Raw genomic sequence first — 17,788 nt, 5'->3', positions numbered from 1 at the left:
TCACGTTTTAATCATCTAGAAGCTAAAAAATAGACTTTCACGGGCCGCGGGTAGATACATGACTGCAATATTGGATCTTGATAAAATCAAAATATTATCATTGAACTATTCTACCGCGGAAGCTCAATACATGCTGATAAAGCTTGCCGGGAACAATTAAAGTTTGCCGACTCTGGTGACTCCGTGTATCGGCCTGTTTTAAGTTTCCGCGGTAAACGAATTCAAAGATGCTGTATTGGTACCGGTACTCTTCTTAAGCTTTAGCGGTATTTATTGTAACATTCATCGGCAGAAAATTAAAAGAATCGTTCGTATATAAGAGTAATCCACAAGCAGAGTTTTGAACTCAGTCTAAGTCTAAATTTCAAAGTGTTCAAATCTTTAGTCGAGGAATTAGTAAACATGAAAATGGAAATATCGGAAAGTAGTAATAGTGAAAGTGGAAGTGATAATGGAAACCGTGGTTAAAAGCAAAAGAATGTTAACAAAAACAAATTTTCGGAATTTTTTTAGATATCTATAGTAACTGGAGGTGGTTTAGCAATTTGTAAATTGTGTGAAAAATATAGGAGCAAGCGAGTAGTAATAAAAATGAAAAATAGAAATACGTCAGGACTAAAGAAGCATTTAATGTCTCTACATAAAATCGAATTTCATAAACTCTACCCATCAAAATTCAACTCAAGTTCAAGTGTTGCCAATTTTTTTAAACCTGCTGGGAGCACGGAAAATGTAAGTACTTGTATTTATGGTTATAATAATTTTATAGCGATTTTTAAATTAACAGAAAAATACAAATTAATTGGTTTTGGTGTGCTTCAGGTAAAAAAAAAAGATATAATGACAGCTACTGTAGATTGGATATCAAAAAAGTATCTTCCTTTTTCTTTCTTCGACGATGTAGAGACACAAGAGTATTTTAAATTAATTTCTCCAGATATCCAGTTCCCAAACAGATTTACTTTAAGAAACAAGGTTAAGCTTCGTTTTGAAGAGATGCGAGGAAATATAATAAACTCGTTAGAAAAAAGTACATCAAAAATTTCGTTTACCATTGATGGATGGACTTCTATAGCCAATAGATCTGTTTACGGCATAACTGCCCATTTTATAGATGAAAATTGGAATTATCAGTCCATTGTTTTAGATTTCGTTCCTTCACAAGGGCGGCATACAGGCGAAGAAATTGCCAACATTTTTTATAAAAGTGTAAACGATTTTGGAATTGCAGATAAAATAATGGGTATTACTGTCGATAATGTATCAGCAAATACCACATTTATTTATGAACTTGGTAAACTAGTGCCTGAATTTAATATTGAAGACCAACATTTTCGTTGCATGGCCCATATACTAAATTTAGGTGTACAAGAAATAATTAAAACATTAAAATTAGAAACATTTAATAGTGACAAAGACGAAGAAAATTGTAGCGGTGATGAAGAAGAAAATGAAGATTTAGTCGAGGACATTCAGGATGCTACTTCTTCCTTTATGAAATTACGCACAATCATCAGTAAAATAAGAAGAAGCGAAGTAATATCTAATAAGTTTCGATCCGCATGCGAGACGGCTGGTGTTTCTACTACAATTAAGCCTATACTGGATTGTCCAACTAGATGGAATTCTACCCATGACATGCTGGGAATTGCGTTAAAATTAAAAGGAGGAATTGTAACATTATGCAATAATATTTCAGAATTATTTAATTTTCAACTCATGACAGAAGAATGGACCATATTAGAAAGGATTCAAAAATTCTTAATTAATTTTAAAACGTTATCATCAAAGTTAGGCGGAGAAAAATATGTTACGCTTCCTTTTGTAATAGTTTCTTTTAACCTTCTCATTGATAAGATAGAAGATGTGATATTAGAATTAGATCGTAAGATTAATCGTAGTACAATAGATGAGTCCCTTATTTTAGCTTTCAAGACTTGCCGAGACAAAATGTTGAAACACTATTGTTGTATGAATAAAGAGCATAATCAGGAGTGTTCAGCGGTAACACTAGATGGCGCTGTGTAAGAATAGTAGTGATCAAGTGACTCTAGCGTCATGCGAATGTACTAATAAGATTGAAGAAGAAGTTAGGATAGTTCCTTGTGTACATGGCTGTGTGTCAGGTTGATAGCAAAAGGTGTAAAAGGAAAAATAAAAAAAAAAGGGATTCAATGGTCTCAGTTTACTTTAAGAAACCTAGTGTATAAATAAAGAATAACAAAATTAAGTCAATTCATACATGAAATAACAGGTTATGGGCCCAGTTACTTCGATAGTCGAAAAGGAAAAATCATAACGAATAGAATATTCTGGAACGTCGTTCGTAGCAGGCAACAATAGCGGCTAACATGGAGCACGAGGTAATACAAGTTGAAAAATTGAAAGATAGTGAAAGTTTTTCGTTATGGAAGTTTCAAATAGAAATAATATTAAAATCAATGGGGTTATGGGAAATAGTATCTGGAAAAGGTCCACTAGCAACAGATGCATCTCCACAGGTTAAACAAGAATGGTGGAAAAAAGATGCGAGAGCACAAAAGATAATTGTAACTTCCATAGAAAAGCAACCAATGATGCACATATTGGTGTGTAAAACGTCAGCTGATATGTTTGAAAAATTATGTATAATATATGAAAGGGATACAGAACAGCAAAAGTGTTTACTATTTCAAGAATTTTTCAGCTATCAGTATAACAAGGAGACCGATATGGCAACATATTTAAGTCATCTGAAAAACCTTGCGTTCAAATTGACAGCGATGGGAAATAAAATTGATGATGCGATGCTTGTATCAAAAATACTTGCAACATTGCCTGAAAGATACAAATACTTCACTAGTGCATGGGAGTCTACAAGCAGAGAAGAGAAAACCTTATCAAATTTAACAGCGAGGCTCTTAGCAGAAGAAATTAGGTTCCTATCCATTGAAGACAAAGAAGAACCAGTAGCTTTTAAAGCTGAAGAAAACAAAAGGTATTCAATGAAAAATCAAAAGGGACAATATACTAATAAAAAGGTGAAGTGCTTCAAATGTGGTCGACAAGGACATATAGCGAAAAATTGCAAAAGTACTAGTAAAGGAAATGAAAAGAAGTTTTGTATAATATGTAAAAAGACAAATCATACACAAGAATATTGTTTTTTCAACAAGAATGAAACTAAAGATGTTGATGGAAAAGTAACTTTTCTTACAGAAGCGAATGGGCAAGACTCTGATCAAGAATGGATTTTAGATTCAGGTTCGTCTGCACACATGGTAAATAATAAGAAACTGCTGCAAGATTTTCTAGTCAGAGAATCAGAAGTAAAAGTAGCAAAGAAGACAGAAGCTATGAAATCAAAAGGTGTAGGAACAGTAAAAACAAAATTGTGTACAGTAAAAAATGTATTGTTCGTGCCTGAATTAAGTCGAAATCTCCTGTCAATTGGAGAAATTACAAGAGGAGGAGGTAAAGTAATGTTTGATGGAGATGAAGCTCAAATTCAAAAGGATGGTATAACGCTAAAAGGAAAGAAAAATGAAAGAGGACTATGGACGATAGACTTGAATGGAGAAAAACAAGAAGATGCTATGACAACCGAAACAACAAATGAAAGAAATAAAGAGTGGCATAGCAAATTGGGCCACATGAGTGTAAATAATATGAAAATACTACCAAATTTAGTAGATGGAACTAAGATAAATAACAATACAATAAATTATGTAACTGGAAACTGCAGTACATGTCTTAAGGCAAAACAGATAAGACAACCCTTTAATAAAGCAAGAACAAGAGCAGAAAGACCTTTGGAAATAATTCATTCCGATGTCTGTGGACCAATAGATCCGAATACATGGGACAATAAAAGGTACATGATAACCTTCCTAGATGACTATACACATTTTGTGACTCTCTACTTAATAAAAGGAAAGTATGAAGTTACTGAGAAAGTGAAAGAATTTATTAACATGGCAGAAGCAAAATGGAACCTTAAGGTGTCAAAATTACGAACTGATAATGGAAGAGAGTACCTCAGTCAAGAATTGAAATATTGGTGTAAGAAGAAAGGAATTATACAAGATTGTAGTACACCATATACACCTCAGTTAAATGGAGCCGCAGAAAGGCTAAACAGAACTCTCATAGAAAAAACGAGAGCCTTGTTAATAGAAGCAGGTTGTAGTAAGACAATGTGGGGAGAAGCGGTACGAGTTGCAGCCTATATTATAAACAGAAGTCCATATAAAACGGTTCAACAAACACCTGCGGAAAAATGGACTGGAAAAAGACCAGATCTATCGAATCTGAAAATATTTTGGGCAGATGCCTATACAAAGATTTTAAGTCAGAAAAAGAAGTTGGATGACCGATGTAAAAAATACAAATTCATAGGTTATTCGTCAAATGGATACCGGCTGTTTGATGAAGAAAGAAAAAGAGTGATAATATCAAGAGATGTAAAATTTACAAATGAGCTGTCTTCAAAACTCAGACATAAAACGATATCCTTGGAATATGAGACAGAAGAAACGCAAGAAAGAGAAGAAACTGAAGATGAAATAAGTGAAGAAAATGCAGATGTAGAAGATGAAAATGATTTTGAGGATGCAGTAGAAGAAGCATCAACCTCTATAGAAAGAGAGAAACGTGTTAGAAGATATCCTAAAAGACTTGAAGATTACGTATTTCTAACTTACACAGAAGCAGTAACTGGACCAGAAAAAATTCAATGGCAAGAAGCTATCTGTTAAAATAAAGTCTATATTCCAACTGATCTTTGCACTCTTTATTTTAATACATCTCTTAACTTATACAAAGGTTTACACTTGGTATCCACGTTCTTCGACTAACGTATTGCTAACGTTCTCCCCTTTTTTTACGCACTCTCATATTTTAAATATCATTGCTGCCAACTCGCACATACTACTCATTGCTGCCAACCCGCATATAGTAATCATTGCTGCCAACCCATTATCAACACGCCCCCTCAATGATAGTTCAAATATGATTTTACATTTTATCTTATACATATTCCAAACCTAACTTATCTCTAAATTTTTCAAATAGAACTTTGTTTAGGGGTTTAGTCATAATGTCCCCTGTCTGATCACATGATCGTAAATACATTATTTTAATATCGTTTTCCTTTATTTTATTTCTTACGAAATGAATTTTTATATCTACGTGTTTTAGCCTGCCATGGTACATTGGATTGCCGCATACCTTTATAGCACTTTGATTATCTTCATATATTTCCAATGGTAGTATATCATTAACTATTTTAAGACTGAAAATTATATTTTTTAGCCATATTCCCTCGCTTACTGCTAGACTTAGTGCGACATATTCGGACTCAGTAGATGACAATGCAACGGTACTTTGTTTTCTTGACAACCATGTGACAGTACAATTCGAAAATTTATATATAAAACCTGAGGTAGATTTCCTGTCAACCTTATCGTTAGCCCAGTCAGCATCGACATACCCTTGTATTTTAGGTTGTTCATTATCTTTATTTTTCCGATATACTAAGCTTAAGTTTATAGTTCCATTTATGTATCTAATGATTCGCTTAATAGCTTGCCACAACTCCTCGCTAGCGCATGATTGATACCTGCTTAAAATTCCTACACTTATGCACAAATCCGGTCTAGTACATGAGGTAGCATATATCAAGGCCCCTATTGTACTTCGACACTTTCGTTCTACTTCTAATGACTCTGACTTATCTCTTTTTAATATACTGTGGTCGAAGTTTTGTTCCATTGGAGTGGTAATAGGTTTGCACTCCCCCATTCCTAGATTGTCTATCAAATTTTTTAAATATCTGGTTTGATTCATAGTTATAGTCTGTTCCTCTAGATTTTGTTCTATTTTAATACCTAAAAAATAGTTTATAGTTCCTAGATTTTTCATCTTTAATACGTAATTTAGCCTATTGATAATAATCTTAACTTCACTTTCTTTTGTTCCAGCTATTAACAAATCATCTACAAAGATCAGTATATATACTTTGTTCTGACCATTTATTTTAATATATATGCAATATTCAAACTCACATCTCTTAAATTCTAGATTCATCATTATTTCGTGAAATTTCTCATTCCAGTTTTTCGGTGAGCCTTTGAGTCCATATAAAGATTTATTAAGTCTTAATACAATATTTTGTTTGCGATATTTTATAGTATCTCTCAAACCATCTGGAACTTCTAAATATACCTTTTCTTTTATGTCGCCATGCAAGAACGCGTTACACACATCCAGCTGATAGACTCTCAATTTGTATTCATTACATATAACAAGGAAAATTCTAATTGATTGCATTTTTGCTACAGGACTATATATATCTGCTTCATTTATATTTCTCTGACTAAAACCTCTAGCAACTAACCTTGCTTTATATACTATGTGTCCTGCCTCATCCGTTTTTTTCTTAAAAACCCACTTACAGTCTATGGTTTCTCCTTCGTTTGATCTCTTCACTGGATTCCAAGTTTTTGCTTCCTCTAGCGACATAATTTCCTTGTCGATGGCTTTCTTCCAGTTTGTAGATTCGCTTCCTTGTATCGCTTCCTCATATGATCCTGGTTCATTATTAATTGCAATCATTGCTGTAAAGAAATCTTGCCATTTCCATGGCGCTCCAAGCAAATTTCTATCCCTCAGTCTTCTTGGAGATGTTTCTGTGACTTGAGTCCCTTGTTCCTCCATAGATCTCTCTGCTATACTCGATTCATCACTTATGGGTTCCTCTCTGAAATTGTCTAAATCCTGTTCGCTCCCTCCATTAATTTCAGAGTATTCTTCTTCCATATCTCTTTCTTGGTTTTCCTCACCCTCAAGATTCATTTGGCTACATTCAATCTCGTCTGATAGAACCTGTCTTTCCTTTTCTGAGTTAGTCAAAGATTTTGTTTTGATAAAAACTATATCTTTTACTACTTCAAGCTTTCCTGTATTTTGAAAATATATTCTATATCCTTTTACTTCCATATCATAGCCCACAAAAATACCTATTTCGCTTTTTGAATCAAGCTTCAATCTCCTTTGTTTTGGTATATGCACCATTACTTTCTCTCCAAATATATGTAGTATTTCCATATCTATGTCTTTTCCATAAAATAATTGGTAAGGAGATTTTCCAATTACTTGACTTGGACCAGTCCTGTTTAAAGTAAAGGCTGCCGTATTAATTGCTTCTGCCCAAAGATTCTTCTTCATACCCACCAACATGGTTCTAGCAGCTTCAACCAACGTTCTCATCTCTCGTTCAGCTCTACCATTCTGCTCTGGCGTATATTTGACAGATTTCTGATGTATAATGCCCAAATCATCAAACATGTCTTTCAGGTCCTTATTTATAAATTCTAAGCCATTATCTGACCTGACTATTTTAATTTTATACTCCGCTGATCTTTCCATGGTCTTTATAAATTTCTTGATGCATTTCTTCACTTCGGATTTGTACTTTATAAAATATACAAATCTCATCGATGAATAATCGTCCTTCAGCAAAAGAAAATAACGAGCGCCCCCTATTGACATTTCTTCCATGGGTCCACATAGATCCATATGTACTAGTTCAAGTCTTTTGGTTGCTCTAGATGTGCTTCTTCCAAATGGCTTTTTGTGTTGTTTTCCATTTAAACAATCTTCACATACATACTCTGCACTGTCGTCTATATACTGTATGTTCCTCATTTTAAGGTACTTCTTGACATATTCTATATTCTGATGCACAAATAATTTGTGCCACTCAGACAGTTTTTTCTTTTTCTTCTCTCCTGTGCATTCAATGCTTGCATAGGCTTGATTATTCTTGCTTGTTACGAAATCCATTAGATACAACTTCTTTTGTCTATGGGCCACTGCTCGAATATTTCCTTGCTTGTCATATATCTCACACTTTTCTTTGTTTGATTTTAAGTAATACCCATTGTCGAGAGCACAGCCCACAGAAAATAAATTAAATTTAATCTCTGGTACTAGTAATACGTTTGACAAAATAGTCTTATATACCTGTTTTCCCACTCTTGAACTGACTTCTATTTTACCAACACCTTGTATTTGTACTTTTTTACCATCTCCCAATGACACACAATTTCTTGACATTTTGTCGTTTAATTCCACAAATTGTTCTCTGTCCCAACACATATGATCACTCGCACCCGTATCCATCAACCAAGCTTCTGACTGTATGGATAAGTTACTTTCATTTGTACCTATGAATGCATTGTATCCTCTCTTATCTTCATTCTCTGGACTTTGACTTCCTTTTATATCAACTTCTACTTTTTCTGTCGTGGATTTCTTCATATTGCATTTTGAAGCTATGTGTCCCATTTTATTACATTGGAAACACTTCCTGCTATCCTTTTTATTTCCTTTTGCACGACAAAATTTTGCAAAATGACCAGGTTTGCCACAGACAAAACATACTTTAGAATTTTGACTTATATTTTTGTTTTTAATGCCTGCCAATGCGACTGACTCTTTCTCAACTGACATATACCTTTCTTCTTCTATGAGTAGTCTAGAGGTTAGTTCCACCAAAGTCTGTTTTTCGCTTTCCACTGACTCCCATGCTGATCTAAAATGTTTGAATTGCTCAGGCAACGACATTAAGATTTTAGTCATTGTCATCTTATCTGATATAGGTTCTCCCGCTTGCCTTAACTTATTTCGTACTTCTTCCAGTTTAGCAAGGAATGTGGATATAGAATACTCTCCAAACTCACACATAAAGAAATTTTGTTGTAACAAATGTATACTGACCGTTGACTCTTTATCATATATACTTTTTAACTTATGCCAAATGTCCCATGCTGTATTACACGACAATAAATGTGATAATGGCCCCTGTTCCATTCTGGTCACTAGTATTTCCTGTGCCTTTGCATCCTTCTTTAACCATAATGACTTTGCTGCTGCCTCTTCGGGTTTTCTTTCTTCCCCATTTACTATTTCAAACAAATCTTTACTCTTCAGTATAATTATGGTTTGGAATTTCCATATTTGCCAGTTATCTTTGTTTAATTTTATCCCAACTGCCGTTGCGTACTCCATTTTGAATTTTGTTGAAAATTTTTCCTTATTTTATTCTCACTATTCTTATGAATTTCTATGAACACTCAATTTTCCAACGGATCTGGGCCCATAACCTGTTAAAATAAAGTCTATATTCCAACTGATCTTTGCACTCTTTATTTTAATACATCTCTTAACTTATACAAAGGTTTACACTTGGTATCCACGTTCTTCGACTAACGTATTGCTAACGTTCTCCCCTTTTTTTACGCACTCTCATATTTTAAATATCACTGCTGCCAACTCGCACATACTACTCATTGCTGCCAACCCGCATATAGTAATCATTGCTGCCAACCCATTATCAACACTATCAAAAGAGAAAAACAATCACTGGAAGACAATAAAGTGTGGACACTAGTGGATAGAAATGATGTGCTGGACAAGAAAATTTTAAGTAGCAAATGGATATTTAAAGTCAAGGATGATGGCATGTATAAAGCTCGCCTAGTGATACGTGGCTTTCAGCAAGAACATGGTATCGATTATGAAGAAACATTCAGTCCAGTAGTCAATGCTTGTTCGTTACATATGATTCTAGCCTTATCCACCAAAAGAAAGGATAGTGTTATAAAGTTTGACGTGAGAACAGCCTTTCTAAATGGCAATTTAGAAGAGGAAATATTTATGCACATTCCAGAAGGATACAAAGAAAAAACGAATAAAGTCTGTAAGCTAAAAAAGGCTTTATATGGCCTAAAACAGGCACCAATGAAATGGTATCAAAGACTGTCAGAGTTTCTTGATAAGAAAGGATTCAATCAATCGAGATTAGAACCTTGTGTGTATAAAAACTCTGACTCATCTATAATATTGGCAGTATACGTAGATGACGGAATTTTAGTTGGAAAAGACGAAGCAAAAATGGAAGACTTGTTAAATGAACTAGGTAAAGAGTTTCAAATAACTATAAATTACAATCCAAAATCTTTTGTAGGAATTGATTTAAACTGGCAAATAGATGGTCTGTTATTGGAACAATCACATTATTCCAAATTTGTATTGGAAAAATTTGGAATGTTGGAAGCTAAGTCAGTAAACACACCTAGCACTGTGTCTGTAGATCGAGAGGAGCAACATTTGGAAAACTATCCTTACAGAGAAGGAGTCGGCAGCTTAATGTATTTGGCTAGCAAAACTCGACCAGACATAGCCTATGCAGTGAGCATTGCTAGTCGTTATTTAGACAAACATACAAAAACAGATGTCCTAAATTTAAAAAGAATATTTAGATATCTAGTAGGAAATGTGAATCTAGGTATTAAATATTATGAAGATGAATTCGAAGAATCTGATACAGAGAAATTAATCTGCTACTCAGACTCAGATTATGCAGGAGACTTGGAGTCACGAAAAAGTACTTCGGGTTTTGTTGTCATGTTCGCAGGAGGTCCCATCAGCTGGGGATCGAAAAAACAGTCCACCGTAGCCCTATCAAGCACTGAGTCCAAACTCATAGCAGCTGTAGATTGTTGTAAGGAATCAATGTTCATAAAGGCTTTACTGGAAGAATTAACAGGAAAGACTGTTGAAGTTCAATTAAACATTGATAACCAAAGTACTATCAAATTGATAAAAAACAACTTGTGCAGTAAAAGGAGCAAGCACATAGAAGTCAGGTACCATTACTTGAGTGAAAAATATAGACAAAAATTGATAACCTTAGAGTACTGTTCGTCTAGTGAACAGATAGCGGATGTATTCACCAAACCTTTAAACAAATTGTTATTTGAGAAATTTAAAGATTCTTTAGTTGTTAAGAAAAATAATTAACTCATGAATTGTTTTATTGATATAAAGAATACCAAGAAAAATTGTAAACACTGAACACTCATGATTAAGGGGGAATGTTGTATGAATAAAGAGCATAAGCAGGAGTGTTCAGCGGTAACACTAGATGGCGCTGTGTAAGAATAGTAGTGATCAAGTGACTCTAGCGTCATGCGAATGTACTAATAAGATTGAAGAAGAAGTTAGGATAGTTCCTTGTGTACATGGCTGTGTGTCAGGTTGATAGCAAAAGGTGTAAAAGGAAAAATAAAAAAAAAAAGGGATTCAATGGTCTCAGTTTACTTTAAGAAACCTAGTGTATAAATAAAGAATAACAAAATTAAGTCAATTCATACATGAAATAACAACTATAAAAAATTTACTTGGATATACAGTACAATTTTAATTTTAGACCCAAAGCATAAATTAGAGACTTTCGATTTGACATCATGGGGAAAAGATATTAAAGAGGAAAGCTTAAACAAATTTAAAAACATTTTCGAAAAATATCATAACCTACACTCAACATCAGTAGAAACAGGCGTAAATGAAAGTCAGTTTCTCGCAGAAGTTATTGATGATGATACAGATATAATAGATTTTAATAAATTATACTCATCTCCATGTACTTCACAAACTTTTAGTAGTACAACCATAGAGCTTGAAGAATATTTAAAACAACCACGAGCTTCTAGCAACGAAGATATTTTATTATGGTGGAAAAAACATAGTATTAATTTTCCAGTTTTAGCAAAAATGGCTCGAGACTTCTTATCAATACCAGCCACATCTATACCTGCTGAAAGATTATTTTCCAAAGCATTAATTGTAATACGAAAACATCGTAATAAACTGAATAGCGAATCAGCTAGATGGCTTTTATGTCTTAACTCCTGGGTATCAAAAATAAAGTAATTATATATTAATAAGTAAGATTCATTTGCATTATTTTGCTCCTTTTCCTCATACTATCTTTAAAATTCTAGCTTTAACATATTATGAAGATGGAACCTATGCGCTTTTCTATCATTTTAAATTTAAGTTCTTAATTTTGTGACATATGCAAATTATAATATTTGATTTAATAACAAAATGTATAAAAATTAATAAAAACACAAGACTGACAAGACTCTTGCAGCAAGACCAATACCAATACCAAGACTCGACCATACGAAACCAAGTCCAAAACCAAGACTATAGCCTTCCATGCAAGACCAAGACCAAGACTCAATAGTCATGTTCTTGTTTTTGCATTTGCTCATCACTAGTGTAGCAAAATAAAATAGACAATGAAATGCTCCAATTTTTTCACAATAAAGGGTATAGAACAAATTTCATGTGTATAGGACCAGACTTTCCAAAATTTAGGATATTAACTAAAGTTTCATCAATAAATATGTATATTCAGAGCCTTGCAGGCCATTTGCCCTTTAAAATGTGTAAAGTGCTTATCATTTAGTTTATGTAAAGATTAAGAAATCTCTCCATAATATAGGAGACAGTTTAAAAGATTCTTCTTATTCCTTATCGTATAATGCCAAATCTGAAAATGTTATTAATATTGAAAATTTGAAACTAATTCACCATCATCTAATGGCTTTTGGGGATTTCTAGTAGTTATGTTCCTGTGTAGTAAACCTCAAACTATCATGAAATGCCATGACTTTTCTAGAAAAACAACCATAATTCAATTTTTCTTTTTAAAACCAAACCTTTCTAAAAGATCACAAATTGACCAAATTTTTATCACTAATATGCAATTTCAGGTCCTTGCAGTTCTTTCTCCCTTTAAGATTTATTAAATAATGATAAGTAGTGTACTGAAAGACCATTAATAGATAATATAAGTTTCTCATTAGAAATAATAATATCAATCGTTTTTGTTAAACTTGCTCATAAATAATTAAGAACCATTTCTGTTGATAATACGTTTACCTAATCAAGTATTATACAGTATATTAAAACATTTATAACAGTAATACTTAAAGTTTTCAAATTGATGCTTTGTGAATTTGATTAATTTTTTATTTACACAAAATAATAGTAAACATATTTCTAAATGCATATTAAGAGACGACGTTATTAAATTAATGTTTTGATTATACAAATAGTTCTCTTTGGATTTATATACGCAGTTTAGAAAGCTCCTTTATATTCGAAAGCAAAAGAAATGCCTAGTAAAAGGACACATTAGTAAATTAATGCTTTAATTAGATAAGTGCTGCTATTTGAAATGATCGGAAATTTGGAAACCTTCCTTATATTGCGTAGCAATTAAAATGATAATATTTTCTTTCAACTATTATATTCTTTCAAAACGTTATGAAATCCCACAAAAAACAGACTTCGCCTGTAAAAAAAAGACGGCAAGTGCATAAATTGTCCAGCGTAAATAATATAGTGAAATAATATTTACAATTAAAAAAATTAGTGAAATTTAAATGTTAGGCAAGTATATATTTTTATTGTGGCAAAAGTTAAAATTTAAAAAAAAAATAGTAACACAAAAATGTTACCAGCCGTGCTTGTAATGTTCATACGTAAGTCGCTACCTTACAATACAAGCGTTGCTTTTCATAATTTTAAAGTGTGGCTATTTTATGCCATTGCGTATAACGGGTCCGGCGAGTAACTGTTTTGTGTTACTATTTTTTTCAAAATTTTAACTTTTGCCACAATAAAAATATATACTTGCCTAACATTTGGATCTCACTAATTTTTTTAATTGTAAATATTATTTTACTATATTATTTACGCTGGACGATTTATGTTCTTGCCGTCTTATTTTTACAGGCGAAGTCTGTTTTTTGTGGGATATGTATTAATAAAACACCGACGTTGTAAGCGGCTTTTGGATCGGATTATTTTTTCTCTCAAATAGAATTGGGGATATATTATTCTATAAACTTGTGCATAATTCCGTTTTTCTTTATGTTTTTGTTTTGAATGTATGTATTTTGTACTCATCAAGTAAATTAGTTATCAAATTTATCTGATTCTATTTCAAACATTTTCGTTATTATGTATTACCTTAACTACTTACTGTCTTTTTCATACATATAAATGTTTTATGAGATGATTTAAATTGAATTGAAAGTTGATACAAACTGATGTGCTTTTTGAAATATTAATTATATATAAAAAATTAAATTGAAATTGTTGAATATCATACAATTTTATCAAAAAAAAATATGAATAAAACAATGGTGTGATTAATAAGATTATAGAGGGAATAACTTTCTCTTAACTCAGCGGGTTCTGATGTACGAACGATGTAAGTGCTTAGCCCCGACTGCCTTTTTATGATTTATAATATCGACCCTTCTTATAGGTTAAATAGTAACGAGCACTGCGGACAACTTCCGGATTTAAGCTTTTTCATTTGAGTATGTGTTTTTCTTTGCTGGGATTTCATTTGTTCGCTTTTTTATTATTTTTTTTATTAGTTTTAATGCGAGCAATTATCTATATACACTGAAATATCTTCAAAATTTTCAAATTTTTGAAAAATTGTGTAGAAATTATTTGGCAAAGATTAGTTTGCCTAAGAAAAATGATAAAAATCTAATTATTACTATATAAATCTTAATTGAAAACAATATTCTGAAATATGTACGTACACAGAAGGAGATTTACAGTAAAATTTACTGTTAAAAAATAGGACTTATTACCTTATTTCACCGTACCATGAGGACATAATGATAGCATCATATGAATTATAAAAAAAGAGTAATAGAATTTTTCTTATTGACAATGTAAATTTTACTTGTAGCATCGTAAAAAATACTATCGTTGGAAAAGAATTATTCCTCTATAGGATACATATTATTATAAAGAAAACTAAGATTATAACTGACTTTTTATATCTTAATCATTATTAAATTTGTAAACTTAAAGCTTTGGTACATAAAAATATACTTAAGCAATGAATTAAACATTGCAAAAAGTATAACCACTAACAGTAAATAATTTGTATGCATCCATCGAAGTTATCTATTGTAATAGATTAATTTGGCTGAGATGTTTAAGAATTACGGCTAAAATATTTTTGTGTGCAAAAGGCCTATATTGTCGGTATTTTTTTATGAAATTTGATGCTTTTCTCTTTAGTAGCAAATATGGTGTATTATTTCATAATAAATAAAATTATTTCTACGTAAGAAATCTTTGAATACCCTCTTTCAAAGTATATAGAAAAAGTAGCATGAGAAAGAAAGCTACAAAGCTTTCTGACAATGGCCGAAGCAATGGTGCCAGAGGCCGTTTGATATACATAAGAACAGAACCCCTTTCTGCTATACTGCTGTTTTGGCTAACTTTAGTCTGAATATAACTGAATTAAAGTTTCTTCAAAATTCACTCAATTATTCAGGCCCACAAAAAGAAGTTATCTATAATTTTAACCAGACCAATTATTTCTTACGTATTTTTTAACACTGAATCTGCAATAATAACAAAATCTTTCCCATCATTTTTTAAGTTTATGCAAATAAAAACACTATTTTTGATAGTAATATTATTCTTTCTTATAATGCATTTTTTCAACCTTAAATATAAAGTGTTAGATTAATTTAAAGCTGAAGTTAGAGTTATAGTACACCAATCGCTATTGTCACTCGTATTCGAGACATATTATGATACCTGAAACAAAAGAATGAATTTTGGCTTTTTCTGATCCGTTAGCCTTTTCAAAACCGTACGAAGAGTTAAAAATTCATGCAAAAAATATTCCAGCCATGCTTTTGATGTGTTTTGATCTGCAGAATTCAATTATGAAATCGTGATTACGATATCACTTTTCGATTTTTTTACTTTTGAAAATCTATGAAAATATAATGAAAAGTAGGTATTATTTACATATACTTAAAAAAAAAAGATGCGGCAGGCTATAATTTTATTACAGATTCAAATTTAGTAGCAAAAAATACATAAGAAAAAGTTGAACTACACTGAGAAAAAAATATAGTGTTATCAAACGAAACGTAGTTAGCTCAACTATGCCGTGAGGTTAAACACGGCGAATATAATATAGGTTTTGCTTCAACCACCAGCTATAGTTGAGAGGTTTCGTTGTCTCAACTACGCGAATAAATTAATATAATAGATTCCGTATTAACAGGTATGTTTTAAAAGTGTTGTAACATGGTTAAAATAATTTCCTATTACTTCATAAATAATTAATTCAAATGCTAGGAAGATTATTAATTTAATTAAAAATGAGCTTCTTATGATATAAATGAAATGTAGGATATAACAATAATTACTTTAAAAGAGTAGATATAATTCATTATATATATAGAGGATGTACGTGAAACAAAGAGGAAATTATTGCAATCAAATTTATATAAAGTTCAATAAACATTATTTAAAATTGATTTAACAATTAAGGCTCTTTTCTCAATAATGTTCATTTGCAGTAATGAAATATAACTTTGAACCAAATAAATTTATCATTATATAAATTTTTTTTCACACACACATACAACAAAAAACATACGTAATATTAGTAACTTTGTATTAAATTCTCACTCTCTTTCTATCTTTTGTACTTTATATTATTTTAAATATGTATAGATTTTAACATACACATGTAGATTAACATATATTGTCATTGGTATATATGAAAGGTCCTATAATATCACAGTAGCATATATATATATTTTTTTATTTGATTCATAAGTATATATATATATATATATATATAGTCACAACTTACCTTCTAACTGAACTATATAATTTTTCCTTGAGAAAAAACCACAACCTCTGATGAGATTCGAAACTAGGATCCTATGATTACTAGTCCAGCATTTAACCCACTCGGCTATTTGCTCTTTAATAAAGTATAAGCTTAGAATTGAACTTTTAAGGGTCCCACGTAAAAACGGACAAATTTCGAAATACAACACCCTTTTTTATCAAAATAAAATATGTTAAAATATGAAAAAATACAAGAGTTCTGGCGCAAGTTAGGGTGAAAAATCTTTTTTTGTTCCGAAGATAAAAGCGGTCAAATTTTGCATTTTTGCTATTTTTGGTGAAAACATGTAATCTTTGAAAATTCATGTCTCCTAAACAAATTAAGATAGAAGATTCTGGCTTTAATTAAAATACTTTAAAAGAATCATGTTTTATTAGAGAAATGCAAGAAAAATAATTTATATATGAATCAAAGTAGCCAACATTTCTTATTAAAATGATTGAAAGCCTTCCTTTCAAGAAATTCGACTATTGTCTTTTAAAGAAATTTTGTTTCCATTAAAAAAAAGCATATTTCAATAAAGTTGCATTAATAATATTAATTTAATTACATAAGAAATTTGAATGGATAAATTATTGTAAAAATGATTCTTTATATTTCATCGAATCCTGTAGGAGATTGGCTGAACTGTGCGTATATTCTTCTTAGGATTCATTTTTGTTTTATAAAAATATGTATTATTCCCACACTACTAAATATTTAGTTTAAACAATTATACCAAATACTTGACATAGTTTAATGCATGATATTTAATCAATACTGCAAATTATTATTTTAATTCAATTTACTTTGGTATAACTGCATATAACTCAACCTCATGGCATCGTTGACAATTTTTTTTTCTCAGTGTAGCTAAAAGTACAGAAAACTTTGTTTTGTAGGCCTGTGTCATTATAGAAATAGCACGGTAAAGACTATAGAAATATAAGTATCTTTTCAGAATAAATTTATGCTTTTCCATAGTAACCCAGTAATAATAATAAATAAATTATAGAGAGAGAAGTATAATTTTTACATTCATAATTTTACCATTCTAACTACTAAATTTCTCCAGTGGAGCATGTCAAATTTAATGGTGCAGTTCATCTTATTATTTCTTCAAAAAATGTAATGATTACATGAAAATGCTTAATATTTACTGTTTTACTGAATAAAATTCGAAATAATAGGTTGGTTTTTTTACCTGCA

At 31.4% G+C, this 17,788-nt stretch overlaps 1 protein-coding gene across 1 annotated transcript; it reads left to right on the top strand.

Annotated features, from left to right (window-relative positions):
• The first annotated feature begins 451 nt into the window (after window positions 1-451).
• Window positions 452-2,028, top strand: LOC136774657 (uncharacterized). Its single transcript, XM_066729073.1, has 3 exons — window positions 452-463; window positions 514-732; window positions 823-2,028. The coding sequence occupies exons 1-3, from the start codon at window positions 452-454 to the stop codon at window positions 2,026-2,028; spliced, it is 1,437 nt and encodes a 478-aa protein (XP_066585170.1).
• Window positions 2,029-17,788: the final 15,760 nt, after the last annotated feature.

The sequence above is a fragment of the Prorops nasuta genome, unplaced genomic scaffold (genome assembly GCF_024137725.1).
Source record: "Prorops nasuta isolate Cenicafe-Biocafe unplaced genomic scaffold, Cenicafe_Pnas_1.2 PNAS00006, whole genome shotgun sequence".
NCBI classification, from domain to species: Eukaryota; Metazoa; Arthropoda; class Insecta; order Hymenoptera; family Bethylidae; genus Prorops; species Prorops nasuta.
Note: the sequence above shows the minus strand (reverse complement) of the source record. Positions and strands in the feature narration are given on the sequence as shown.